The sequence below is a fragment of the Malaya genurostris genome, chromosome 3 (assembly GCF_030247185.1).
Source record: "Malaya genurostris strain Urasoe2022 chromosome 3, Malgen_1.1, whole genome shotgun sequence".
NCBI classification, from domain to species: Eukaryota; Metazoa; Arthropoda; class Insecta; order Diptera; family Culicidae; genus Malaya; species Malaya genurostris.
In genome coordinates, this window is record NC_080572.1 from 42,185,279 (window position 1) to 42,200,772 (window position 15,494).

General features: G+C 37.6%; 1 protein-coding gene across 4 annotated transcripts in view; it reads left to right on the forward strand.

Moving 5' to 3' along the window:
• LOC131436684 (uncharacterized) overlaps positions 1-15,494 on the forward strand; it is a 58,425-nt gene that overhangs the window by 20,348 nt on the left and 22,583 nt on the right. For 2 of the 4 annotated variants that reach the window (XR_009230657.1, XM_058605544.1), the window contains exon 1: positions 14,524-14,982. The exons of the other annotated variants lie outside the window; for them this stretch is intronic. Coding sequence is in view for 1 of the 2 variants with exons in the window: in XM_058605544.1 (XP_058461527.1) it covers positions 14,968-14,982 (15 nt within the window). In the remaining variant the exon portion in view is untranslated. Of the gene's footprint in view, positions 1-14,523; positions 14,983-15,494 lie in introns of those variants that run through there. 4 annotated transcript variants of the gene reach the window in all.

Consider the following 15,494-nt stretch of genomic DNA (forward strand, 5'->3'; position numbering starts at 1 on the left):
GTCGAGTTTAGGAAAAACGGAACACCTGATAATTTCAGAAACTACGCGGCATTAGACGCTAAAATGAAAAGCTTGATCAAAGCGAAGAAAAGCGGTTATTGGCGTCGATTCGTAGACGGATTATCGAGAGAAACATCAATGAGCACTCTTTGGAACACAGCCCGACGAATGCGCAACAAAAACACCACAAACGAAAGCGAGGAATATTCTAACCGCTGGATATTCGATTTCGCTAAAAAAGTATGTCCTGACTCTGTTCCGGAACAGACAATCATGCGCGTCGCTTCATCAAACAGAAACGAAACACCTTTTTCGATGGTCGAGTTCTCACTTGCGCTTTTATCGTGTAACAATAAATCTCCGGGGTTAGACAAAATCAAATTCAACTTGTTGAAAAATTTGCCTGACTCTGCCAAAAGGCGCTTATTGAATTTATTCAATAGGCTTCTTGAGGATAATATTGTCCCACATGACTGGAGACAAGTAAGAGTTATCGCCATTCAAAAACCAGGGAAACCAGCCTCCGATCACAATTCGTATCGGCCGATTGCTATGCTTTCCTGTATCCGGAAATTGTTCGAAAAAATGATTCTGTTTCGTCTAGACAATTGGGTCGAGACTAATGGCTTACTTTCAGATACACAATTCGGCTTCCGCAGGGGCAAAGGAACGAACGATTGTCTTGCGTTGCTCTCAACCGAAATTCAAATGGCATTTGCTCGTAAAGAACAAATGGCGTCAGTTTTCCTAGACATCAAGGGGGCTTTTGATTCAGTTTTCATAAACATCCTATCTGAGAAGTTGCATCAGCATGGTCTTTCACCAATTTTGAATAACTTTTTGTATAATCTGTTGTCCGAGAAATACATGTATTTCGCGCATGGTGATTTGTCGACAATACGATTCAGTTACATGGGTCTTCCTCAGGGCTCATGCTTAAGCCCCCTTTTATACAACTTTTACGTGAACAACATTGATGAATGTATCAACACATCTTGCACGCTAAGACAACTTGCCGACGACAGCGTTGTGTCCATTATAGGACCCAAAGCTGCCGATCTCCAAGGACCATTGCAAGATACCCTCGACAACTTGTCGACATGGGCTCTTCAAATGGGTATCGAGTTCTCTACGGAGAAAACTGAGCTGGTTGTATTTTCAAGGAAGCGAGAACCAGCACAATTACAACTTCAACTAGGGGGTGAAACCATAGCTCAGGTCTTCACATTTAAATATCTCGGGGTCTGGTTCGACTCCAAAGGCACCTGGGGATGTCACATTAGGTATCTGAAACAAAAATGCCAACAGAGAATCAATTTTCTTCGTACAATAACCGGATCATGGTGGGGTGCCCACCCAGGAGACCTGATCAGGTTATACCAAACAACGATATTGTCCGTGATGGAATACGGATGCTTTTGCTTCCGATCCGCGGCGAACACTCATTTCATCAAGCTGGAAAGAATTCAGTATCGTTGTTTGCGTATTGCCTTAGGTTGCATGCAGTCGACTCATACGATGAGTCTCGAAGTGCTCGCGGGCGTCTTACCGTTGAAAAACCGATTCTGGGATCTCTCATATCGATTGCTAATCCGATGCGACATCTTGAATCCGATGGTGATTGAAAACTTCGAAAGGCTTGTCGAGCTCAATTCTCAGACCCGTTTTATGTCCTTGTATTTTGATTACATGGCTCAGAATATTAATCCTTCTTCGTTTGTTTCCAATCGTGCTCATTTCTTGGATACTTCTGATTCTACTGTGTTTTTCGACACATCCATGAGAGAAGAAATTCGTGGAATCCCGGATCACGTGCGCCCTCAAGTGGCCCCAAATATTTTTTATAATAAATTTAGAACAGTCAACTGTGAAAAGGTGTTTTACACTGACGGTTCAAACATCAACAGGTCCACAGGCTTCGGCATCTTCAATCAAAACATCACCGCTTCTCACAAACTCAATGATCCGGCTTCAGTTTACGTCGCAGAATTAGCTGCTATTCAGTACACCCTTGAGATCATTGAAACCTTGCCCAAAGACCATTACTTCATTGTCACGGACAGTCTAAGCTCAATAGAAGCTCTCCGGGCAATGAAGCCAGGAAAGTATCCCCCATATTTCCTGGGGAAAGTACGGGAACACTTGCGAACTTTATCTGAACGGTCTTATTTAATATCCTTAGTCTGGGTCCCTTCGCATTGTTCCATTCCAGGCAATGAAAAGGCAGACTCATTGGCTAAGGTGGGCGCATTAGAAGGTGATATTTATGAAAGACCAATCTGCTTCAATGAATTTTTCAGTATCTCTCGTCAGAAAACTCTCGAAAGTTGGCAAACTTCATGGAGCAATGGCGAACTGGGACGATGGCTACATTCCATTATCCCTAGGGTATCGACGAAACCTTGGTTCAGGGGGATGAACGTGAGTCGCGATTTCATTCGTGTTATGTCGCGGCTCATGTCAAATCACTACACCTTCAACGCACATCTCCGGCGTGTTGGGCTTGCGGAGAGCGGTCTCTGCACCTGTGGCGACGGTTATCAGGACATCGAGCATGTCGTGTGGTCGTGCGTAGAGTATCGTGACGCCAGGTCGAAGCTACTGGAATCCCTTAGGGCCCGAGGTAGACCGCCTGAGGTTCCGGTTCGGGATGTGTTGGCGAGTCGGGATAGTTTATATATGCTTCTCATATACCAGTACCTTAAACACATTGATATACAAGTGTAATGTGTTATCCCTCGCTCAGAAAGTATAAACTCCACCTACAGGTTCGACACTAACATCCGCCCGATTCTCTCGATCCCCGTCCCTGTCCACCATCTTCATTGGAACTAACAAGATCTTTTTTGTCACTAACTTTTTCGTTACCCCTTCCCTGTCTCTTCACCATCTCGATGGCAACTAATTAGATCTTTATCGTTTTCAAACATTTTGTTCCCACATCCCCTTTTTACCCCGTTTCCACAATATTTACTTTTTTTTTCATTCTCTTCCGTAACATCACCATCATCGTCCACGGAAGGCCGCCCCAGTCGAAAACCAGCATGCGGGCCACCCGCCGGGCCTTCGTAGCCTGGGGGTGTTTCCCGCGGACCCACACGGACCGAAGGATGCGGCCAACATGGATCTTCGCCAACGGCATATGGAAGACCCTCATGCGATATTCAATTCACCGGCCACTACCGATAGCTTCTCGAGAATCCGCTACCGCTACATTACATAATGATACTTTTCTAGTTTTAAGTTAGTCGTAATTAAGATTAGTAAATACCCTTGGCATCTTAGAGCTTAAGCAGTGTGCCTTAAAATTATACTATAATATTGAATAAAAAAAACTGTACAAAGTACATTAAACCCTGCATGCTGATCAATACCTACGCCGTCCACGTCCGAATGCAGATCAGCTTAGGAAGGAAAGATCAGTGGCATTGTTGATATGAAATATTTTTGGAGAATCTATCTCAGTAGTATTCTGTGTTTTCCACTAGAATTTTATCCAACAACGTGGTTTTAAGTGTAAGAAAACAGTGAGCGAACGTAAGTTCAAGAATCTGCTGTAAACAAAACTTTAACTATTTGACATGAGATGGCGCATCACTAACGCTCGCATCCGTACTGTATTTTACAGTATTGCACTGTATTTTTGACCCAAATACTGCGTACTGTTTTTATACCTTAAATGTACTGTATTTTGATTTGTACTGTATTTCCCCATTGAAATGTACTGTATTTTGCAGCTGAGCTGAAGTAGGTCGCCCGTAGTTGTACTTCGTGATTGATCGAATGAAAGAAAATGTACAATGAACCAAGAAAATGAAGCTTGGGCGAAGCAAATCATTTTCACTGTCAGTACCCACTCACTCTTAGCTGATTTTCGATACTCGGGAGAAATATAACAAGGCATTATAAGTAAAAAATATAAAATATCTCTAAGGAACGATCTCACCAGTATCCTTTTTCTCCTATTCGCATTGCTGTCGACAACGCGAGATGAAACACGACTGCTGAAAAAATAAAATAAACACACACGTTCCATAGAAATCTGATAACACCGACAATGACACGTAGGCGGCACTTCGATCGCCTAATATCGTTGAACTTTGGGGCAGTAAATTCTCAGTTTCCGCCGCTTATGCATTTTAAGTTTTGAGAATCAATATTATTAAATAAATAGCACACTCACCACTAAACACACACTTGGCACACCTGTACTATCACTCAAAATAACCGCTGCAGCCAAATTTTCAACTATACATATCAAACAACACATTGAAATTAGACTTTTTTTTGTTTTTTTAGACTTTTTACTCCCATTGATGCTCTTGAAATGTACTGTATTTTTCATATCAGAAAATTAATACAGAATTTTAAATCTTTAACGCATCGAATTTCGATTTGTCGCAAGACAAAACGTCATGCTAACGTACAACGTACATTCTAACAATAAATGGATTTTCCTCTTTCTTTTTTTATCAGAGCGCGTAACAACAATACACTAAATCAAAATTATCGCCAAAAAAGGTAAAACATCCGATTCTCAAAAAACTGATTTGTTTTGCAAAAAATGTTTGATGATTAATTCGTGCATTTTTTTAAAGTTTATATTGAACTAAAAATTACCTTTAAAAAGGAAACAATAAAAAATTATTGAGATTATAAAAATAAATTATCCGATAACTATTTGCTTTTGTTTTTTATTCTCTATAGTTAGAGAAAATGCGTATTGCGAAATGTTCTTTTTTATTTTCAAAGTCAAATTACTGTATTTTTTTATTTTTGCACAAAATGAACTGTTTCTCGTAAAAAAAAAAAAATAAACGAGCGTTATGCATCACTATTAACAAAGTTTGAGCACTCGTGGTTTGGTTTGCATCATTCATCACACAGGCAAAATAGATTTAGATTTTCAGTCAGAACCTTCAGGAAAGGCTTGTTCATTTTAACACATTTCATATGTACCACATGATTGCAGGAATCCGAGTATTTGATAAAATTTTCTTCAGGTTTGACTGCCTTGGCACAACGATCACAAACAGAGATACCAGGTAAAAATTTCAAAAATCTTCAGGCAGGTTTGCAAAAGTCTCTATTTCCGAAACAAAATCTGCAGTTCGCAAGTGTGTCACTGCAAAAGTCTGCACAACAAAAAATGTTTGCAGCACTATGTACGAAATCTGCAGATTTACAGACAAATCTGCAGATCTGGCATCTCTGATCATAAGAGATTTCCAAAATGCTTTAATCTGAGAACACCGACAACGATACGCATCACCTATCACCTATTCCTACTATGATTAGTCTTCGGCTCATCACTGCAATAGCAGATTATGTTGGATTAAGGGGTTACACCACCGTAAAAAACATTGAGAAGGACTTTTTTGGGGAATTATTTTAGGATTACAAAACATGGAGTAATCCGAATTTTGTATAAAGCACTTTTTAGTATGTATATTTAAGTACAAAAAAATGATCAGTTTAAGAAATTAAAAAACAAAATAGCGGCTTGGCGGCATTTACGCGAAAGTGCTGCATTTTGACGGCCGGAAATTCAGCTCCCGCCATTTTCGATCTAGAACAAAAAACAAAACATTTCCTTATTTCATATTACAGTGTGCATAGCGGTACGTAGGGTTTTTTAATTAATTGATTTTCTGTAAAATGGCAGCACGTTGAAAATAAAACCGCATTTTTTCATAACAAAATTGCTCATAAAAAAATATTCACTATTTCCAAAAACCCCTACCTGTGGAGATAACTATCGAGAATATTCTGTTAAATTTTTGAATCGTTTGGGCAAGATTTACTTGACGCGTTGAAAGTTTTCGACAATGCCTGGACCATACAATTCGCCTTCGTTGTCGATATCCTCCTCTTGTTGGGCCTTTAAGTCGATTCTAGCTTGCGTGTCCTCCGGTCGCACCTGCAGAGAAGGATGACGCGCGCGAACACAAAAGGCGCTCGGAGTATGATAGTCGGAGTCTTGAGGTTAAACTCGAAATTAAGACGCCTAGAAATTTTTCCCGCTTTTCATCTTTTGGAATATTATTTTTAAGATCATATATGACCTTTTGCAATGAAAAAGAATTTCCAATTTTTGGAAATTCTATAGTGGTGTAACCCCTTAAATCGTTTATAATCAAAAAAATATTTTTTTAAATTACACGAGATCTCGGCACTTAATAAATTTCTAAGAAATCTAGCCAGTAATTAAATTAAAATTTTGAAATATTCATGTATTCTCTTATTCACCTTGGATTTCAAAAATCAGGTCAGGCATCTCCCGAACCAGTAATATAATAAGCCCAACTTTATCGAAATCCTTACAACCATTTCCGAGAGGCTAGAGCCGATAGAAAAAAGGGTCTTTTCGATTAGGTCAGTCATACCATTATATCTCCGGAATCGGAAGTATCACCCATTTGATTCGGGAGCTTGATCGACGACTCAATAGTAGCTTTCAAATGACTATGAAATTATTGAGATCAGATTAGACATCTCCGAGACAACTGAGCGGATAAACAAAGTGATAAGTCGGTTACGTCACTTGTATCATTATATATCCGGAACCGTTCGATCTTCGACTTGACCAATGAAGTAGCTTCAGACGAGCCTAAGTTTGGAAAAATTGGTTCAGTAATTTCCGGGATAATTGGGCACTAGGTACACATATACACAGACATTTTTTTTTCACATCTCTTCGAGCTGAGTCGAATTATTCTAGTGGTTTTCGGACTCGGATCAATATTGCATTGCATGTAAAGCTCAACCATAGCAAAAGAAGAAAAAAGTCAGAGTCGGGTCGGTCTGGTCGGTCTCGTGCGGGTTGATCTTTACTCATATTCTCCCACTTACTTTGAAGAAAAACTTATCGAAAGGCTATCTTTTCAAACAATTCCATCCAGCCGCTCATATTGAGGTTAAAGTGATCAAAGCGTTTGCTGAAAAATAAAATGTTCCATGCTCAAAAATGGTGTCATGTCTTTTAAAATGTTTGAATCTAATTATTAAAACACTGCCCCTGTATCACTGGGAATACAATTCGTTTGTTTATTTATTTAGGTTATTTGTGGGTCGAACGATTCATAGCGGAAAGTGGCCAAAATCTGCCTAACAATTAATCTCACTTTTATTCGTCTTCGCTCCGTTTACCACGATTGTACGCTTTCGCAAGAAATGGTCAATTGAATCTAAACAATAGACCTCATATAGACCCGGGCAGAGCTATAATCTATGGCAGATAGGTTCCATCTAAAATCAACACCTCACTGCAGTTGTTCGGTGATATAATCATCATTTCATTAAACGAAAAAAAATACTGGAATCAATTGATAGCTTTTATTCAATTTATTTTATTTTACATTTTTTTGCCCGTCTCAATCAACGTCCATAGCTTCGACTCAGACCGATCGCGATCTATACAATGTATTGTATTAGTCCACGAACTTTGCGAAGAAATTTGCCGATTATGTTTTTTTTTTCGTTTGCTGAATTCCCCCCAACCATGAAATGGATTCATTAATATGCCACCCATCACAGCATCAACCCATCAACAATCAAACGGACTACGATCGATTGTGATCACGAACATGACAATGAGGAACCGATTTCAATAGATGGATAGCACGGTAGAGCAAAACGAAAAGAAATGGAACATTGAATCATAGCACCCTCGGAGTGGGTAAGAAAGAGCGTGTGGACATCAAAACCGTATTGCTGAATGACGAAGGCGATGATCAGCCCTGCGCTGTGAGTGAGCGAAAAAAAAGCTCAGCTGGTCGTACGAGGAGAAGAATGCATGTCAAGTAGTACCAGTGAGAGAAAGGTTACTTGTCCTCTGAAGTGCATCGTTCAGTACACTGCCGGTCAACACTGATGCATCCCATGGGGAGCTTATGTGGCGACGTAATAATTCGTCCGTAGGGATGCCTATAAAAGTCCTAATATGTTCGTGTTTCAATGTATTTTTGACACATTCTTTCACCAATGTATTGAAACCCAGTATATGAAAAACCAAAACAACTTCTTAAGTAACTTTCGGTCAGGATACAAGAATCCCGTGCAAATCACTTGTTACCTATGACAATCAGATGGCCACATGTCAATATTGCCAAAAACCTGTTCACTACGCCAAGCCATGGATTAAACTGGACAAGGAGACAACCACACCAAAGGACAACGGAGTTTCCTTCACACCAACCCCAAGCAACCCCAGTACACCTGTGACAGTCACCAACAACAGTGAAGTATCCCTTTCAACGAAACCATCCAACGTATCCCCTATAGAACAAAGTACACCAGCTGCAGTTAACAGCTTACCATCCAACCAACCAGCAACTGCAAACAATGTACAACAAGGCGCATCTACAGCAACTAGCAACGAAATCAACAACAATACCACGGCAATGGATGACGAGACGAACCACGAACAAACTGCCCCTCAATCGCAGAAGAGAAATGGAAGCTCCTCTCCCCCTAGAAAAAGGGTGATAACGAAATCCAATACAAAATAAAATTCACCTAAAAACTCAGCTCAATCGGCCACGTATAGCTTGTACGCAAATAGGCCTGAATAAAAATATCTTTTATAAAAAACAAAATTATAATAATAAAATAGAAAAATTGTCTTGTGTGAATCAATATTAAAATCAATGATATGTTTATAATTGATTACGCCGAATCGCGCCGCCACCGCCGCCGATATTTTCAGGAAGTGGCGTCTCACCAATTCGCCGCCGCCGCTGGTCAAAAAGATGCTTTAGCCGCCGATGCAAAGTGAAATACGGTCAACGGTTTTGAGCTTCGTTTCACACTTCAAAATTCATACGGTTTGCGATGTTTCACTTTGACATGTTATCGATTATTTTGTAAAACATTAGTTCCAAAACTCTGTAACACTTCAATGAATAATTCTGTGAATGTTTTATTTCCAAAATAAATCATTAGGAGGTGTTACAATCGAAAGAGCATTTCGACTTATTAGAAAAGATTAACTACAATTACACTGAAATAAAAATCTTATTTATATTTATATTTATATTTATTAAACGTATGGATTGTATAATTCACAGAATTCATATGGAAACTCATAATCTTAATCAAAAATGTGCGCGAAGTCTGAGTCACCGTAACCATCATCATCACCATCAAGGAATATCACATACAATTTATATGAAAACCAGATCGAACTTATTTCATTCCATTATGTATATTGAATGCGTCGCAGATGATATTTCATAAAATGCATTTGAAAACTTATAGCTTTCAATGAAGATGCACTTAAAAACTGCATGATGTCGAATGAGATTTTTAATCTTTATAGCCATTTTGAGGTTGATAAAAATATCATACACAAGTTAAGCGAAAAGTCGACGAAATTTGTTTAGAGATAACTTCAGTGTTCATTAGATTTGTCATACGGATCGTCACTTGAGAACTCATAATAAAGGGTGATTTTTTAAGAGCTTGAGAACTTTTTTAAACAATAAAACGCATAAAATTTGCAAAATCTCATCGGTTCTTTATTTTAAACGTTAGATTGGTACATGACATTTACTTTTTGAAGATAATTTCATTTAAATGTTGACCGCGGCTGCGTCTTAGGTGGTCCATTCGGAAAGTCCAATTTTGGGCAACTTTTTCGAGCATTTCGGCCGGAATAGCCCGAATTTCTTCGGAAATGTTGTCTTCCAAAGCTGGAATAGTTACTGGCTTATTTCTGTAGACTTTAGACTTGACGTAGCCCCACAAAAAATAGTCTAAAGGCGTCAAATCGCATGATCTTGGTGGCCAACTTACCGGTCCATTTCTTGAGATGAATTGTTCTCCGAAGTTTTCCCTCAAAATGGCCATAGAATCGCGAGCTGTGTGGCATGTAGCGCCATCTTGTTGAAACCACATGTCAACCAAGTTCAGTTCTTCCATTTTTGGCAACAAAAAGTTTGTTAGCATCGAACGATAGCGATCGCCATTCACTGTAACGTTGCGTCCAACAGCATCTTTGAAAAAATACGGTCCAATGATTCCACCAGCGTACAAACCACACCAAACAGTGCATTTTTCGGGATGCATGGGCAGTTCTTGAACGGCTTCTGGTTGCTCTTCACTCCAAATGCGGCAATTTTGCTTATTTACGTAGCCATTCAACCAGAAATGAGCCTCATCGCTGAACAAAATTTGTCGATAAAAAAGCGGATTTTCCGAATGGACCACCTAAGACGCAGCCGCGGTCAACATTTAAATGAAATTATCTTCAAAAAGTAAATGTCATGTACCAATCTAACGTTTAAAATAAAGAACCGATGAGATTTTGCAAATTTTATGCGTTTTATTGTTTAAAAAAGTTCTCAAGCTCTTAAAAAATCACCCTTTATTTATAGGAAGCGTACATGAAATCCTAATCACGGAAGAAGAGAAATGCAGTTTTATTTAGCTGAAAAACAATAGTAATTTTTATCGGAAAAAAATTAATTAATATTAATTTAGATATATTAAGAGGCTTATTTTACATAACATTGATCGTGAATAATTTATTAACAAGGGTACTTAGAACAATTATTGGAAAGTGAGGAAAGGAGGATTAAAACGCCCCTTTATTCAATAATGTTGTACAAATCCAAGAAAATATTTCCAAAGAAAATTAGAAAAACCGCAAATTCCACTACCATGTCCGTTTTGCTTCTCCAGTTTAATGATTTTATTTCAAAACTGAAACTGGAAAAAGTAAAAAAAAATGAGTGCGTCTTATTAAAAAGCATTCCAGATATGTGAATGATTTCAAATCAACCGCAAATTACTCTATCCTGTTTCGCCCCAAAACAATTTCTTCAATAAGGGTTGGCCTTAATTGCTCTATGCATAGTATAAACCTCAACAAATCTGATTACAGATAGTTTTGCACTTTGTTCAAAGTCTACATTGTCTCATAATTTTTTGTTATTCGAAAAACAATTTACTGCTACAATCAGTCCACCCAGCCAGAAAAAAAATTCATCACGTAACACTACGTAACTAACGACAGACACGAAAAAAGATAAATGTCTAGTATTGTGGAAGCACAAATTTTACATCTTTTTCTCATAAAATTCTTCACTTGAATTACCTTTCGAAGAAAAAGCATTTTCTTCCCCATCGTTTATCCGATAAAGACGTTTGAGAATCATAGTATCTCATTTTTTAAGTATAGAACGTGACAAAATAAACAATGTAACAAATTAACTTTCAGCACAAACAGTATGTTGTCTCATCTTGTAGAAAAATCACTTTTGATTGTCTCTCCAGTTATGAAAATGAACGGCGAAAATACCAAGCGAAACATTTCATTTGAACAACGTCGTCAGGATACGGGCTATTGTTTTCGATCTGCTATTGACTATAGTGCTCAAAAAAGATTAAACAACGTATTGTCTAGTTTTTGCGCTCAGTACTGTCACGATATTTTTGACGATATTCACGAAAGGTTAACACAACTGACCGGTTATATTCATTAGTAACACAATTTCAAAGCTTTCACGAAATACTCACCACTTCCAAAAAATTTGTATTTTACAGGTGACTTAATCCGTCATACGATGTAATTCATGAAGACCTAATTTGTCAATTGACGGAAAATTTTATTTGTAATGACCTAATGTTAGATGAGCTTGAATTTTACTGGTTTCGACTGTAACTTGCGTTCTGATAGCAGGTGCGACTGTATAAATTTAAATGCACCTTTTACCAGCCAAGCAGATGCATGCTTCTGTGGCTCAGTCGATTAACAGACGTACTTGCGATCCAATGATTCTTGGTTCAACTCGCAGGTTGTTAATCAGTATTCTATTTTTTTTATTTCAATGAATTTCATGTCATGGAGTTTGCGTGAGCTGCGACGCTCCATTTACGTGCATCTAATAAGATGTAAAATCACAGGATTTTTTTAAGTGTGTGGTTAAAGTTTTACAGTTTTATTTATTGTTTTATTTATTTTTCAATCGTAGGGGCTGGGGTCCAAAAAAAGAAAGATAGTACCTATTATTTCTCTCTAGACAGTACCAACATAAGGGTCATATGAAATCCAGCGTCAAAAAATAAATTAGCCAATAACCAAGAGTAGATCCACTGGGTTCCTGCTTACTAGCCTAGAATTACAGGACTACCTTTCTTCCTACTTTCAGCACATACAATACTTTTTTACTTAACTGTCATTTGGTTCAACAAAGTGTTTTTAATTACTCCTAATTTTTCACGTTAACGTTTAATCTATTCTTTCGAGCTTTTAAGAATAGTCTACTCTAGAAATAATTTTTTTTTACTCTCATGCTTTTTTTCTCGTTCTCCTACACTATTGGTAGTAGTGAGCTCAATTCAGATGCTTTTCTCATCGCTTATTTCTCATGGTTTAATTCGTGAGCGGTGCTTTCATTGGAAGTGTTCCGCTTAGTTATTATTTGCAGTTTTCTATATTTCATGCGCCTCTATTACTAACTTCAATTCAGTTATGAATTTAGTTTTCTAATGCAATCTCTTAGCCGTCTGCATGTTGTCCACTAGTACAATGTGCGTAGTTTTAATGATCTAGCACATATATAATTCTTACTAATTAGGCTACTTAAATACTCGGATCCTTCGAATGGCTGTGAATGGCTTTTACTGTGATAGCCAGGTATGAGGTAGAAGATTAGAACAAAACAAGTGCAAAATTTGTATTGGAATTTTTGGGATAAGAGTAACTGTAGAACTAAAAATTTCACTGTGAGATAAACCGAGGGCCACTAAACTAGAGCGATAGTTGTTCGTAAGAATCAGTTCATTCGAAAATAAATAGATAATCAAATATAAATTTAATTATACTAGCTATCGATTTCTTATATCATTATAATAGCACTACAGCTTAGGACATATTAGTCGTCAATTAATATATACATATTTCTCTCGGTAACCGGCTGCTTCGAGATTAAGGAAAAAAGGTATGAGCCAACATTTCGTTAGAAATTGGTGCCAATCTGTTTTCAATTTTCGTAGATTGTTCTTATAAAATAATTGATATCGCGTTCCGTTGCACTACTAGGAACTCGGTTGGTTTCAAATCGGTTGACTGAGAATTCGAACTGTACTACTGTCACTTCTAAATAGAAATATTACATCTTCGGTGTAAATAAGCTTCATATTTTGATCTACGTGGTTTATGAACGGCCCCTCATACCATTTTACTCCTATTTGTTTCTTAATTCATATCATTAGTTAAGCTGTTAGCTGTTGACCAAAGTCGATTAATATTACGTAGAAAACCCTTGAAGTAGATCCCAAACAGATTAAATGAAACGAATCATGTTACTCTGTATTCTGTGTCCTCACACAATTAGTTTTACTCAGTAATTATTATAGATTTCAACGAGTTTTCAACAGTCAAACTATCGAAGATAACAGTTCTAACGATAGGTCAGTAAAAAGAAACATTTATCAACAGTAATAAATGAATGTACCACAACAACAAACGCCAAAGTTATTTTTTTACGCGGGGAATACGTAAAAATACTTAACTTCTTAACGTCGCGCTTTGATTAATTTTTCTTCACTGTGCATTGGGGACATCGGACAACAAAAAAATATTCTAGCGTGCATACTCGAAAAAAAACATCTGATATGTTTATGTAAGACAACTGGGGATTGTCAAGTCAGACTATACAAAAATTAACATTTAAAAATAAACGTAAGAAGCTCAATATTATAAAATTAACGATATCTTATTTTATAACTGTAATGTGTTGTGTAAAAGAAAACCTGCAAAAAACGTTCAGTTGATTGCGAATAGAAATGTAAATAAGAATGACAATTTTGATCTTTATTGCGTTTGACCATATGAATATTTTGTTATATGAAATTTGATATTGATAACCACAAAATGATTTTTAATTTACAAAAAAAATGTTTCAGGTTAGGTTTTTGAGATAGAGCTGTGCAAAGATTATCGTCATCAAACATCAAACAAAGTATCATCAAAAAGTATCAAAGCTAAACATTATGCTTCGTTGTAAAACTTGACGTTCTGTTTTATTTTTAACAGTCAGCCGGATCTTAGAATATGCTGCTGACAGTACAAATCCTGTGCTGCTGACAGTACAAATCTTATGACATGAAGAACTAAACACATTTATTTTTACTTCATCTTCATGCATGAAAAACCGAGCATCCCCAAAGTCCGCAACATAATATCTACATCGCGTGCAAAAACAACTGCATCTCAGCCAGTATTAGCCACTCTCGCTACGAACCCAACCAACGGCTTGAGTCTTACACTTTTCCGTGTCGCAATTTCTTCACCTTCCGCAGAGGATGTCAGTTAGTGAGAGCTTTGTAGTCTGTACACACCACACTACCTACACACAACCCTACGCTTCGGCCCGTGGAGTTACCAAAAGCTACCGCGAATTCGCGCGAGAGAAAGAGCGCGCGATTTTGTTTGGCAGCCGAGTTTAACCAACCGGCCACGCTTCTTCTGGCCAGCGCGGATGGATATTATAGTAAACATTTCTTTCTTTTAAATTCAGTATCGAATCGGTTGCAGCAGTGAACGGACGCGTCTCAGTATCGGTTTGAATGGTCACAATTTGTTTTGAATGCGTTAGAAAAAATCGGTCTGTTGTGGTCACGTGAAGATTCCATTCAAATCTTCCTGATTTCTAAAAAGTAGAACAAGTGAAATTGAAGTTCTTTTCCTTGTGAGGAAAACAGTGAAGATCTGAGCAAAACAGAACGAATATCTAAGTGAATTATTTAATGTGAAGTGGAAGTGATTGATTTCAGCAAATAGGAATCCTTTTACTGAGCCGACATTCTGACACGAATCTATGCTAGGAAATTGCTGAGGGGTGCTTCCCCAAATTTTTTATGTGCACAACAATCTTGCGGTAGTGTGTCAACATCGCAGTCTGCACTGGAAAATTGCTTACTTGGAGATAATCGCTCCAAATCCACCACCAAAGAAGAGCGATGAGGCAGTGCTGTGTAAGTGACTATAGATTAGTTTTGAGCACGTAGTATTCACCGCATCAAAGAAGACCGAGTGATCTATCTCTCTAGTGAGGGGTGATGCAACCTAGATAACATCAAGCTACTTTAATGATTATTATGAGAAAGATCCACGTGCGATTAAAAAAGGCACAATATGATCTTTAAGTTGTTAAAAAATTTGATGTTCATGTCAGGGTGCGATTAATATGTATCTTTAGATCGTGAGTGTTCTGACAGAATGGTTGCATGAAGTTTTCTTCAACGGATTGATAATTCGGTTTCTTGCTATTATGACACAACCCAAGGAATAGTCAGATAACATGTATTAGTTTTATTGAAGCAGTGGCAAAGCCTAACAAGTTATTTTTTAACATGCAGCATCTTCCAAATATATAACAGAGTATTAAACTTTTTTCGGTTAAGTTTTGGATTGCTATTGAAAAGTATTGATATTTGGTAAATTATAATTTCTAACTTTTCTGAGTTAAAAGTTTCTCGACCTCTGA